We start from the raw sequence: 14,310 nt of genomic DNA, 5'->3' as shown, positions 1-14,310 counted from the left end.
CCAGCCACCTTCCAAATGCTAATGAACAAGATCCTGCAAGGTATCAAGCACAAGTGCTGTATGGCATTCCTCGATGACGTGCTCATCTACTCGGAGTACGTCGAGGTGCACATGGAAATCTGCAATGGATAATAAAGCGGATACAAGTGGCTGGCCTCACAATAAACCCAGACAAAGCTCAGCTCTGCAAACGTACCCTGAAGTTTCTTGGACATAATTTCTCCCCTGGAACTGCTGCCCCGACCCAGAAAAAGTTCAAGCAGTGCAAAGTTTTCCAAATCCGAAGAACAGAAAGGACTTACAAGCTTTCCTTGGACTTACAGGGTATTACCGCACTTTTCTGTCGAATTTCTCGGTCACAGCCAAGCGCTTAATGTCACTTCTCAGGAAGGATATGCCATGGAGCTTGGGTCCGTACCTGAAAGTAGCTTTCACCACTCTTAGGCACCAGCTTTCTGTGGGAGCAGTACTCAGCTTGCCTGAACTCAAACGCCCTTTAAATATTCAGACAGATGCTACTGGACATGGCATTGTAGCCGTCCTTCTTCAGGAATCCAACAGAATTCTGCTGCTGTACAAAACTATTATCACGTGGTGGCGACCATGCCGTTGGTAACAAATGAGGAGACTTGATATTCACAGAAATCTGTCCCTATTGGGCTGACTTTCGCCTGCAAACAAGCTAAATAATCGGCGGCGGCGATAGCAACAATCGTGCTCAGCTGTCGTCGATCTACAAATACCCGCAGCACAAGTCGATGCTTAATTTAAAGGCGGCTAAGAAACATGACGATAAAGCCACAAACGATGATTAGAACAACCTGGGACATTGCGAAACACACGCGAGGGGCCGGAATCTCCGAGATGCATCTCGGCGCATCTTGCGCGACAATGAACCTGATAAATGTACGTCTCGTTACAACGAGCGTGAAGAAAGAATAAATACAGAATGAGGCAATCGACAACGTCATTAAAAAAATAAGTGTCAGAATCAGAGTAATAAGGCCGCATGCCGGCGGCTACTGAAAAGCAACAAATAGAGTTTCTAAATGTTTCGCGGCCCTATACTGTGCATGATATGGAGTGCCTGGCTGTAGTGTGGGCTCTGGACAAATTTTGATCCTACGTGGAATTTAGAGTATGAAGTTCATTGTGAACGTGCTTTATTCGCGTGGATGTTCCACACTTAGCAAACATTGAGCAGAGCAAGAAGATGAGTTCTTCATCCCCAGGGTTTCAACAGCACTATTAAACATCGGAGAGGCAAAGCTAACATCCCAGCAGATACGTTATCTCGCTTTAATAGGCCAGAAAATCACCACATATTGCCATTAGTGGCTGAGGAGCTCTTCCTCGTGATAGCGGCAGAGCCCGCTAGTTATATTCATTTTGAAGAGACAGTAGTTGTACAGGAGCCTGCTGTAGCAACTTTTTCTGACCTTCAGGCAATGGCAGCAGAACAGGATAAGGGCACACTGCTGAGAGACATCTTCGACTAGATTGACCGAAACTGTCTCCCTATAAGGCCATCAAAACGGCCCCACTAATAAAGTACCCAGCCGGCGAAAGTGACGTTGACGCACACGATGCCCTTTTGCATGTTGGTGGCAATGTGAGGGCACTGTAGATCCCTTAGCAGCTCCAAACAGAAGCCTTGCATTTGGGACGTGACCATCCTCTCAACGGCCATACCGGCTACTTTAAAACCTACAAACTCATGCGTGCGCAGTACTTTTGGCTTGCAATTCGGGCGAATGTTTGACGGTATGTCCGTGCCTGCCAGTCATCCCAGAGACTGAAGCCACGACGACCGAAGCCGAAGGCTCTGATGTGCAGCTCATGGGCGACAGTACCCATGCAAGAATTAAGTATCGGCATCATTGGACCTCTTCCCATCACACCTCGCTTCCACAGGTTTATCCTCGTGGTGCTGGACAAATTTACGATGTTTGTAGAATTGTTGCCCCTTCGTGTTCAAACCTCACAAGCCATAGTCAACAAACGTATCGAAGTTTTCTGCAGACATGGTGTCCCAAACAGCATCTCCAGTGACAATAGGAAGCCATTCGTTAGCAAGGGGTGGAAGCTAGTGATGCATCACTAGGGCATCACTGACCGCCATACAGTTCCGTATAGACCAGTGGGGCAAACGAGGGAGAGGCACATGGCTGTAGTGAAGCAGGGTATCATAGCATACTGCGACAGCCACCGCGATTGGGACAAGCTTCTCCTGGAGATCTCTCTTGCCATGCGCACTTCAGAAAGCGCAGTCAGAGGGTACACAGCAGCTTATCTCTGCTTCGGAAGAGACCTGCGCACCCCATGGACATTGTTGCCTCCTCCAGGAAGTCGGGGCCCATCCACCCATGAATATAAGGCGGAATACTCCAAAACCCTTCAAGATTCTCTGGACTTCGCTCGGGGTCACCAGAGCAAGGTGAAGAAAATGCAAGAAATACAGTACAACAAACGACGCCAGCCCTACGAGTTTGGAGTGGGGGACTTGGTCCTCCGCGACTGTCACACCCTCAGCAATGCCACAAAGGGCATTGCAAGCAAACTAGCGCCGCGATGGAATGGACCATTTATGATTCCGGCCCGAGTGGGACCTACCTCGTACAAGCTTAGAGATCCTCAGACGCGCCGACAGTGTGGGAAAGCTAGTGTGGATCAGCTCACACCATACCATTCAGGTTGATAATGTGCACATGTTAAAGCAGGGGAAGGAGGATGTTAAGTGTCCTGTGGTTACGAGGGTAGCGAGGCACTGGTTTGGGGTCGAGGCTAGGTGTGCGCGGGGGGGGGGGGGGGGGGGGAGCGAGAGAAAGATCGCGTCAGGACAACTGATAAAGCGTGTGGGATCTGTGGTGCGGTGTGGTGCGGTGTCTGAACTGCGCCGTTGGTTAGCGCCGTTGGTCACGGACGTATTTACCGCTTGAAGCAATAAACCTATTTTTGACCCCTAGAGCCTGACATGACATTGTGTATTTTCTTAATGCACGCATTGCATCTCACCGTTCTTAATCTCTATCGGTCTTAGGATATTGCGCGGTAGTGGCGGATATAGACGAGGTCAGTGATATTTCTGCTGGATTTTCAACCCTTTCCATTGAAGGTTGAATAACACGAACTGCCGGGCTAGTTGGTAGTGATCCATTTGTATCAGCAGCACGCACACAGTCAGGAAAAAAAGAGGAGGAGATAGGACAGACAGATAGACAGATAGTACACACTGGCAAAAATATGTCCTATCTGATTCTCTTTTTTCGTGGTTATGTGCGCACTGCTGATACAAAACAAACTGTTGAGGCTGATGCTATTCCTGAGTAGTTTACTGCTATAGCCTTGCAAAACTTCTAAAATATTCTCACCAGTGACAAGGAGGTGGACGGTTGTGTTGTACAACCTGCGTTGTTGACCTTGTTTTTGTTTGCTTTTCAGATCTCATGACACGTTCTTCCTTTTCCGCTTGTCGTACTTATGGAGCAGCGTAATTGCAACATTAGCAACTGTGGCGATTGGCATTCTTCTCAGTGCCCTCACAGGTACTACAGTTATGTAGCTGTAAACGTTTTACGCATTTTCCTCATAAGCTTTCGCTGTGGCGGCACTCAATGCTATAGTTTGATCATACTCGTGGTCTTTCTTCTTAGACATTGCGTCCAGCTAAAATTTTTCTCATCGGAGAGCCATTTGATTTCCTTCTCGCTTGTTATACTCCGCGTGACCTCTTTACTTTTCTGAGCTTTGTTCAACCTTGACGATCAGAGCGGGCACATACAATGCTTACTGCAAGTGTCCCACATCATTCACTGTATCAACAAAAAAGCGCATTTTACGTCATTTTGTTTCTTTTGTTTGCTCTGGTATTCCATGTGAAATTTTCACATAACGACTAAGACAGCAATGATAATTGCAAGGAAGCCAAGCTTTTATTGTCAGCTGAAAACTTTTTTTAGTGCCTGAAACTGAATGGTCAAAATATTTAGGCGCCGTATTTAAGCTCAGGCCAGCAGGGTTGGTAGGAAGTCGGGAGGGCGAGTGAGGTTAAGTTCGCAGGGGTCAAGTGAATACAGCCAGCATAGGACCAGGTTAGGTTAGTTAATATGAGAGAGCGTGTCGCCCTGAAGTGGGTATAGTCCGGCTGATGATGATTATGATGCTTTAAGCGGCAACAGAAGATGCCATTCCATCGGTTGCGTCGCTCATTTTTCTCGAAAGGCAACGCTGTGAGTTGCGTGACAGCACGGACAATCTCTGGTGGTGGTTAAAACTTTAATTTCCAACAGATACAGGATATGCGTTAGCCCATCTGCCTAGACGGCGGCCAGGAGTCCTTGGAGCCAGGCGGCGCGTTCGGCTAGTCGGATTACCTCTTGCTGGGTTTCAGGCTGTGAGCTCAACAGTACTCTCCCGAAATTCGTCTCTCTTGTTTTCTCAATGAGTATTTTTTATTTCTGGACACGTCCATATCGTTTGTACCATATCCGCCCTATCCCGACATAATTTGCATATTCCTGAGAACTGTTCCGGGTACTACTGGCTAAGGGCAGCTGGATTCTGAAAGGTCCTTGTTCGTAAGCGCCTTCAGGTGCTTTCTAGGCGCTTATTTACTGCCCCGCCGGTGGGTATTATACCTGTTTAGCCGATAGTGATCAGTAATCATTCTGTGTATTACAAGCCTTTCTCTGATCAGAGTGTACTGGAAGTCGGAGATTGCCTGAAGATGAGAACGCGGACAAGCTTATGAGCTCCCTCATTTCGCTTGAACTGAGAGCGGGCTGGTGCCCATTAGTCGGATCCTTCTGTCGTCCTGACATGTTTTCATTATTCCTTTCACCTGTGATGAGACACTTCCCTTGAGAAAATAGCATTTTGCTGTTTTTGAGTCACTTATAATTGTAACAGGCATAATTCCTGCTATTGCAAGGGCAAGGGCCCCCTCTTCAGTTGTGTCAGCGAAGCTCTTCCTGACCGAGTCGCTTATGCTTAGGTTTTGCTGATAACAAACATAACATGATGGTCCTCATGATCGGCGGCATCGACATAGGCCACATTCTTTCTTTATATAAATTCTGCACCGTTTCCCTCTTTTTCTTCCTTCTTTCCTGGTGATGCTCTAGATTCATCAATCCCCCACTCACATAGACATCCTATTGTGTAAAACTATCACATGCTGCTGATGAGCGAGCGGCACAGAGCTCGTGGTTCTTCTTTCTTTTTTATTTAATAGCGATGTTTATCGCATCAGAACATAATGGAATATGTAAAAAAATTAAAGGCGTATTAAATGAAAGAAAGAAGGTTGGCTGTTTTAATAAAGTTCAAGATAGAGCGATGGTAAGGCCCTTGCTACAAGTAATGTACGAAGATGAGTTGTTCGGGAAAAGGCCCACTGCCGTTAGGTGTAGAACTCTCGTAGGCTTCAGTGCCGGGCGAACCCACAAGTGGTGAATATCTGCCTCATTATTTTGTAATTTGCAGACAGAACATCCTGGACATTAATATAGACATCGGTGTTGAGGCTATGTTTCTGTGTGAGGGCAACCCCGACCCAGATCCTCCGTAGCGCAACCTCCTCTGCGCAGGCAAGACCGCTAGGGAGGGTTACCGCACACGGCGGGACAAGAGCACGTTTGCGGCGCCGTAGGTGCTCCTTTCTTGCGAGAAACAGAGTGGCATCATTCATAGTGAAGAAGTATGTCATTGATGAATTGACCAAGCGGAATTCAGAATCTGCAGAGGTTTGCGAATTGAGTAGGCCATGTGGTACCCACTCAATTCGAACGGTTTGCGAGATGCGAGCCGCCAGACGATGTATATTCTGGCAGATTTCTGGGCTGCGACTGACGCGTCGCAGCAGACGTGTTACTTGAGGAACGTCGATGCGGATGACAAGTAGAGGACCAGACAAAACTTTTGAACGAAGCGGTACATCTTGACTTGCTGTTATATGCGCGTGTTAGTCAGACTTAATTATTTTCGGCTGGTAAAGCATTTTTGCAAAGCAATGTTCAGTCTGGTCGCGGCCAGCGCACTAAAGCATGTGCCGCCGGCGCTGCTTAAGTCCCGTCGTCGTAAAACCCAACGCGATTCGACTGCGCTTCACTGCATGCCCGCAACGAACAAGAGCCTCCCAGTCGCCGCCGCATCCGCTTCGCTTCCCCCCAAGCTGCGCGCGCGACTAGCCGCGACCGATTCCCGAGCCTCAACTTGCGTTTTTCTACTGCTTCTCCAGCAAATGACTCGTGAAGGCTTCAACGTAAGCATACACCATTTAATATTTAGTGTGTGAGCCCTAAACTCCCGCAGGAATGCGCCGATTTGCGGATTACAACGGCGCCCCCAGCGTGTTTGTTTACATATGGATTTTGCAGTGATACGTATGCTGCTCGTTCGCACGGCATAGAAGGCAAGCTGAGCTAGCAATACCAAAACTATCCACTTCTTTTCACACCGGTCGCACCTTTATTTCTTCCCAAACGAGAACTACGCTGCAAGAAGCACCGCGGATGCTATACGTCCCCTGCCTGCGCTCGGTTTATACACAAGCGGCGCCGACAGCTGCCGGCTGCGCTCGCTAGACAGGGTCACATATCGACACTTCCCGCTCAATGTGCACTCACTTTGTGAAGTAAGAAATTGTCGATTTGGGGTCGCTGCTGCCAGAACTACACTCGATGGCCACGTACCACCGGTAAAGCTGGTGAATGCACGCTCCGTAATCGCCGAAACTCCAGACCCGAGCTCCGAGTACTCGCGCTAGGCCTACTTGTCGCTGAACTGGCCGGCAGTTTGGCGCCGACTAAAATTTCTGGCTAAGGTCTGTGCTGATTACAAGGGGGAACATATAACGCGTAGCTTCTTGTTTTCCATTTTCTAACCCGGTTGAGCTGCAGACAAGTGCAGCTAATCAGGCCGTTCACTCATCGGGTGTTAAGTTCTCGCTCGGCCTCCGATCAGACCAAGACAGATCGGATGACCGTCCGCTGATCTGTTTCATCGGAGTCGCAGAATTTCACACTACGATGATAGGCGACCATCGGCCCTACTGGCGTCGTCGCCTTTGGAATATGTGACAGATCAGTGCGTCGATAAACAAAGGAACCATAAGCGTGCAGTCCACTGACTGTGACCGTGCCTTATGCTGAAGAAAACATGCCTTACTCTACATCGCTTCCGTGCGGTAGCATCTTCATCAAGCACTTCTGCACGAGGAACGACCCCTATGTCAATCCTCAAAAAAAATGATATAGACGTGCCCTTTGATATTGCAGCCTACATGCTCCGCCGCATATACTTAGTGACTTCACACGAGCATTCCAAAATGGCGCTCACTCTCGGTGTGAGGAGCTTCCCTATTCCGGCTTCTATCGCGTTTTTTTGTAATATGCGCCGCATGCTAGACACTAAAACTTTCCGAGTAGAATCATAGACCTGTGTCATATTCATAGAAGGATAGACGGCAATACATCGAACGGCACTGTCATCGCCCCTTTAGGCAATGCAAGTATTTCTGTTTTTTTTTTTTTTTTTCATTTGTGAAAATGGGGGTGGTGGGGTGCCACTGCGGAGAAAACGTGAAATCTGTGGCCAGCTTGAGATATCTGTTTTTATTCGTGTTCCAGATTTTTTTTTTTTGAGTGAAAAAATAGCAGGTATATTAGCCTACTTTTATGTGTGTTTAAAATTAATAGCGAACCTGGGGTACATTCAAATTGCTAAAAGGAAAATATGAATATTTTCACGCTTTCCGCCTCTAGGCGAAACGGCGAACAATGCTGAGCAACCAGAATTATGCAGCGACCTTATAACCCGCATATGGAGGAAAAGGCGGAAAGTTTGCATAGAAGAAGGAAAGCAGGTAAGTTGTCTAGGAACGAAAGTGTTAAAAAGGGGTAGCTGAATTGTGTCATATATTACTTACAGGATGTGCCCTCTGAAAAGCTCAAGAAGATCAAGAATAATTCACGTGACGAAGATGAAAACCTTCTGGTACAGATTAGAGAAACTGATGTTTAGTCAAGATACTCGCAGTTTCGAAAATCAAAAATGTGCAATAAATCTCATTTTAAAAATTACTGATGGTCTAGCTGTTGCGGAATCATGAAATTTCATGCGAGAGCTCTGGTTTCAATGTCAATGTTCGTTTTTTTTTCATGTCAAGGTCAAAGGATGAGTCACATTGTCAAATATCAGGCCCAAAAGTCAGGAATGGTAAGTGGTGGTGAAATGGTGGTCATCTATTGCCCCACGTGGTATTGGTATGTTACGCAGTGTGTAGACCTACATTTGGCTGAACTCGGCGGAGGATTGAGAATGACATCAGCCATCTTCATCCTGCGAGCCTACTATCGTTGTTTCACTATAAGTTTCGTGTCATGAGCCTTCGCTTTTGCATTCACTGTGCTGGGGGCGCTACACCGCTGTCGACATGAGCTTACCGCAACTTCTCGCACAGGTGCTTTTCGGAGCCCTGCTGATTCCATGGCCAGGCGACGGCTTCTTCAATGTGGCCGGATGCTTGGCCCCGTCTTCATCTTCTTCAACGGACGCACGCGAGGCCGTGCGAACATCGCCTTTCCCGGAAAACAACGAACAAGCGCCAACTCTGGATACATTCACTTATCTGGACTGGCAACCACCCTCGTCAACTGATACCAGGGGGGCGGAGGCTCTACTTAAACGCCGCATTGACGTTCTGCTGCCGGGGCGCTACACCGCTGTCGACATGAGCTTACCGCGTCTTCTCGCACAGGTGCTTTTCGGAGCCCTGCTGATTCCATGGCCAGGCGACGGCTTCTTCAATGTGGCCGGATGCTTGGCCCCGTCTTCATCTTCTTCAACGGACGCACGCGAGGCCGTGCGAACATCGCCTTTCCCGGAAAACAACGAACAAGCGCCAACTCTGGATACATTCACTTATCTGGACTGGCAACCACCCTCGTCAACTGATACCAGGGGGGCGGAGGCTCTACTTAAACGCCGCATTGACGTTCTGCTGCCGGGGCGCTACACCGCTGTCGACATGAGCTTACCGCGTCTTCTCGCACAGGTTGGTTATCGAAACCCTGCTTCTTGTTACCGGTGCTCTAACCGATGTGTGATTGCGGTGTCGTGCCCCGACAGTCTGTTGGAGTGGGTTAAGAAATGCATGGGTTTACGTACTTTGTCCCATCGTTCTTTCTCTGCATTGCTTTTACTCCTCTCGGGAGATGTTGAATTAAATCCTGGCCCTAGTCCGGACAGTGGTAGTATTGATGCATGTACTATTGAGGGCATTTATGCAGTTGTCCGCAGGTTAGAGCAGGGACAGACACGCTTTCTTGCCGATCTTGATGTAGTTATAAAGGAACAGAATGCTCTTGCTTGTTCGCTGCAGGAACTTCAAAACTCAGTCGCTGTACTGCAAAATGATTTACTTGCAGTCAAAGAAGGCGCCTCAGATAATCGGCGTAGACTGGTAAACGCGAAATCGTCCCTCGAGGATGCAAATAACAGGACACGCAGAAATAACTTGATAGTTTTTGGCTTATCTGACTGTGAAAATGAAAGTTGGAAAGAATCTGAGAAAAATGTTATCGCGTTTTTCAAAACTGAGCTTGACCAGATCACCCACGCAGATGATATCGAACGTGCTCACAGGCTCGGAACTTTTCGTGAAGGAAAGAACCGGCCGATTATTGTAAATTTCTGTAGGTTTAAAGCAAAAGAACTACTGTTGTCGTGCGGATCAAAGCTAAAGGGTAAACGATATGCTATTCGTGAGGATTTCAGTCCCGCTGTTAGACGCGCTCGCTCAAAACTGTACGAATATGCTCAAACCACGAACCTCTCATTCAAACTGCGTTTCGACAAACTACATATAGGCAACAAAACTTTTCTCTTCGATAGCGGAGATGACATGGTGACGGAAATAAATAGATAGCTAAATGTCAACCACTGCTCAAAGTCTAAAGCTTTGCGCGCCAGTGCAAAATCTAATTCTCCTTGCAGCCTTCCGCTTAGTATTTTGCTAGTTAACTGCCGAAGTTTGAAAAATAAGGTAGACGAATTTGCTGCATTGCTTTCCTCTGTTCGACCACATGTTATTATCGGGACTGAATCTTGGCTTCATGAATCCGTTGCAGATATCGAAGTCTTTCCTTGTGGCTATGAAGTTTACCGGTGTGATAGAAACACACATGGTGGTGGTGTTTTTGTCCTTATAGATGAATGCCTTCAGAGTAGTGAGTTACCTAGCTCTTTTGATAATTCTGAATCTGTGTGGTGCAGGATTAGACTTAACCATGGCAGTTACATCGCTATTGGGTCCCTTTACCGGCCTCCTGGTTCTTCTAGTCCAGAATCATTTAGTGAGTTATCAAGCTTTTTAACTACCATAAATAGTGATTATATACTTGGAGGAGACTTTAATATGCCTGCCGTTCACTGGAATAAGGGGAAACCTGTTTTGGCTGATTCGACTACCTTATCTCTAGCTTTTTCAGAGTTTATTACAACTAATGACCTGACCAAATTCGTGACTGAGAGCACCAGACGAGGTCATGATAGTGAGAGTACCTTGGATTTGTTTTTTGCTACCTCTGAGTCATTGATTAAAGATGTAGTTGTCATCCCTGGTATCAGTGACCATGACAGTGTTGTGGCCACGTGCTCTACCACTTCAGTCAGATCTGCCCACAAACATCCCAGGAAAGTGTTTTCTTACGACCGAGGTGATTACACGTCAATTTCAAGAGAACTTTCTAGTTTCTACCCTCTTTTTTATGAAGTCATCCAGTCACTGGATATAGATGGAGCTTGGATTCTTTTCAGAGATAAACTAATGGCTTTAATTGAGCAACACATCCCTTCAAAAATTATTACACGTAGACGCCGGAATGATAAGCCATGGGTGGATAAGAAAATTCGGGCATTAATTAATAAGAAACGCCGTCTGTATGCCACATATATAAGAAATCACAAGCAGTCTGTTTTCCAGGAAATGCGCCAGATAAGCTACAAAATTAAGCAAGAAATAAAGGTAAATAAACATATTTATATTTCATCGCTTGATACAAGGTTAAGAGAAAATCCAAAAGAATTTTGGAAATTTATTAAAATCAATAGTAAAGAGGTGACCTCTGTCCCTACTTTGTTAGTTGACGAGAAGACAGTGTCCGACGATTATGAGAAGGCCTGCTGTTTCAATTTTTATTTTCAATCCGTCTTTACTGCCGCATTCTCTGGTGAATTGCCTGAAGCACAAGAAAAAGCCTACGAGGACATGCCCGCGGTTACTCTCACATATAATGGTGTCCTCAAGTTACTTTCTAGCCTAAAAAACAAATCAGCCAGTGGGCCTGATGCCATCCCGTCGCATGTATTGAAAGCTTGCTCACAAGAAATTGCGCATTTCTTAGTAGCCTTGTTTAATAAATCACTATACAGCATTTCTTTACCTGCAGACTGGAAGGCAGCAAATGTCATCCCAGTCCACAAAAGTGGTCCCAAAAAGGCATTGCAAAACTACAGACCAATCTCTCTTACATGCATATGCTGCAAAACTATAGAACACATTATTTACAGTTCTGTGATGAAACATCTCCAAAACAATAATTTCTTCTCAAATGCTCAACACTGCTTCAGGCCTGGCTTGTCGTGCACGACTCAACTGGTAGAATTTTCTCATGATCTCTTTTATTATTTTGATCTTGGTTTTCAGGTAGACTGCATCTTTTTGGATTTCCGCAAAGCCTTTGATACCGTTCCTCATGCTTTATTGTTATATAAATTATCTTCTCTCTGTATACACCTTGAAGTAGTAGACTGGATTAGAGGTTACTTATCTGGGCGAACTCAAAATGTTGTAATCAATGGTAGTAATTCAACGAATGTCACCGTAACCTCTGGCGTGCCCCAAGGGTCTGTCTTGGGGCCTTTGCTATTTCTAGTCTTTATAAATGACATTGTTGAAGGGCTTGAATGTAAAGTGAGATTATATGCTGACGATTGTGCCATTTACAGGAATATACGAAATGATCTTGATGTAAGTAGTATACAGAGTGATCTGAACAAAATTCATTGTTGGTGCACTAAATGGGGCATGTCTTTGAACACTGCTAAATGCCAGTATGTGTCATTTTCCCGTAAACGTCTTCCCGTGAGATCAGTCTATAATTTGGACGGGCTACCACTTGAAAAGGTCCAACATTACAAGTATCTAGGGGTCTATTTTTCAGAAAATTTGACATGGAACCGACACATAGAATATTTAACCTTAAAGTCATCTAGAACGCTAAATCTCATTAGACGAAATTTTTATAAAGCCCCCACAAAAGTAAAAGAACAGCTATACGTAACTAACGTCCGTCCTATACTCGAGTATGCTTGTGCGGCATGGGACCCTCAAAGCTCTTACCTTGTGGAAAAACTTGAACGCATCCAAAACCGCGCTGCCAGGTTTGTTTCCGGCAACTATAACTTCCGTAGTAGCATCACATTAATTAAAGAAAACCTTAGATGGAAAACATTGGCTCACCGGAGACTAACCGCAAAATTAGAACTTTTTTACCAAATATACTCTGATCTTACGGGAATAAACAAGAGCTTGCACATTCTACCTCAACATTTTATCTCTGAACGCCGCGACCATAAGCTGAAAGTTCTTGTAACGCGATGTCGAACTGATGTGTTCCGTAATTCCTTTTTTCCTCACACTTCTTCACTTTGGAATAGTCTTCCTAAGAGCATAGCACAATGTAAAACAGGTAAACATTTTCAGTCTTTCCTGGCGTCCAATTTGTCGTAGTAGCTTTCCACCCTTTTAAACCTGTTTCTCGCACTCACATTTTCAGTGTTGTTCTTTTTATTGTTAAACAAATGTGCTTTACTGTAAACTTTCGGTATTGTAACATGCTCATTTTAGGTATTTTTTTCCGTTATTGCCCCCCCTGCTATAATGCCCCTGGGCGCTGCAGGTACTTGTATAAATAAATAAATAAATAAATAAATATCACTGCATCTGATCACGGCTCCTGTAAAACTGCAACACAGTATCGCGCTGTGCAGTGAACATCGTTGTCCTCGCAAAGTTTCATTTGCGCAGCTCCTTCGTTTACCATAGGTGAATAGCACTAACACTGGCCACCTGGGCGAGTGAGGGAGGTTCCGCGACCGTAGGGACCGGCAAATCCACCAGACGCCGTGACAAAAAGAGCCGTCTTGGCGTACAGGAAGCCACTCTCAGTAAAGATAGGGAAATCAGCCGTGCCAGAGAGACTGCCGAGAGCGCCAAACATAGAGAAGCCAGACTATAGCATATTGCCGAGAAGCTTACCAAGCGCGAAATGGTGCCAAGACAGAAGCGATTGCGACCATATGGCTAACACTCGTGAAACAGTTCTAGGTAGTTCAACCTCTTCAATTTTTTGCCCCCAATGTCAGAACTAAAAAATAGCCGATCGGTGCCTTTTCCTCCCTTGTCTATATTTCCTGGACATGAGTAATGTTCACCTGTCGATACCTGTACGGTTTAAGAGTTATTTTGTTATTGCGAAAACATTAATAGGCTATGCTGATGAGGCTAACCGGTGTACACAAAAAGCGAAGCCACGATAGTGTATGACGACACGGTGCAGGTGCCCACTGATGAAGTGCGACAGATACTGTCCCTTTCCTCGCCTGTAAACCAACTACTAATGCTAAAGTATTACCAGGTTATGTGAAAAAATAAGCAATAATAATTAGGAATAATGGTAATTAAACAAAATAAAATATTATTAGTAATAATATATATCAGTGACACCGATAAATAAAGAAAACAAGAATAAAAATAAGCAATTGAAAAATAGAATACAAATACACAGTAAAATGTAAAAAGCACAAATAAAATACTCACACTTGATCTGTCTTGTATAGCACAGTGCGACTTATACATCGCAGCATCCCGCCACATATAAGTGTTACAATATTGATTTCAAAACGTAAATGACATCTCAGATTCAACTCAACAGTACTTTTTCCTTGTAGCAAAGACTTCTGGACGCTAACTTCACAGTATGGCTGTATTGCAGTCAAAACCTGCGGGCACCAGCACCAATTACAAAAGTGCCCATTTCGCAGTACATTTCTTCCGTTGCTGGAAAATGATTACCGCCCCATCGTCCAAGGGGATCACTTTGAAAAGAAACATACGTTGGACAAATATCCAAAGCATGCCGCCATTTTGAAATTTGTAAATGTCGTTTGGTTAAATAAAAATGACATGATAAAATTAGAGTGCATATGAAATGAAGTGGAAGAAAATAACAAACTCAACATGAACAG

The 14,310-nt window shown here is 45.4% G+C and overlaps 1 protein-coding gene across 1 annotated transcript in view; it reads left to right on the top strand.

Annotated features, from left to right (window-relative positions):
* Positions 1 to 8,022, top strand: part of LOC146209679 (sodium-coupled monocarboxylate transporter 2-like) — a 50,140-nt gene extending 42,118 nt beyond the window's left edge. The window contains exons 14-16 of the mRNA XM_084580908.1: positions 3,442 to 3,545; positions 7,764 to 7,864; positions 7,930 to 8,022. Coding sequence (XP_084437034.1) covers positions 3,442 to 3,545; positions 7,764 to 7,864; positions 7,930 to 8,022 — 298 coding nt within the window. The remainder of the gene's footprint in view (positions 1 to 3,441; positions 3,546 to 7,763; positions 7,865 to 7,929) is intronic.
* The last annotated feature ends 6,288 nt before the right edge of the window (positions 8,023 to 14,310 follow it).

Source organism: Amblyomma maculatum, chromosome 1 (assembly GCF_055883805.1).
Source record: "Amblyomma maculatum isolate TAMU_Amacu chromosome 1, ASM5588380v1, whole genome shotgun sequence".
Taxonomy (NCBI): domain Eukaryota; kingdom Metazoa; phylum Arthropoda; class Arachnida; order Ixodida; family Ixodidae; genus Amblyomma; species Amblyomma maculatum.
This window is presented reverse-complemented; position numbering and strand designations above follow the sequence as displayed.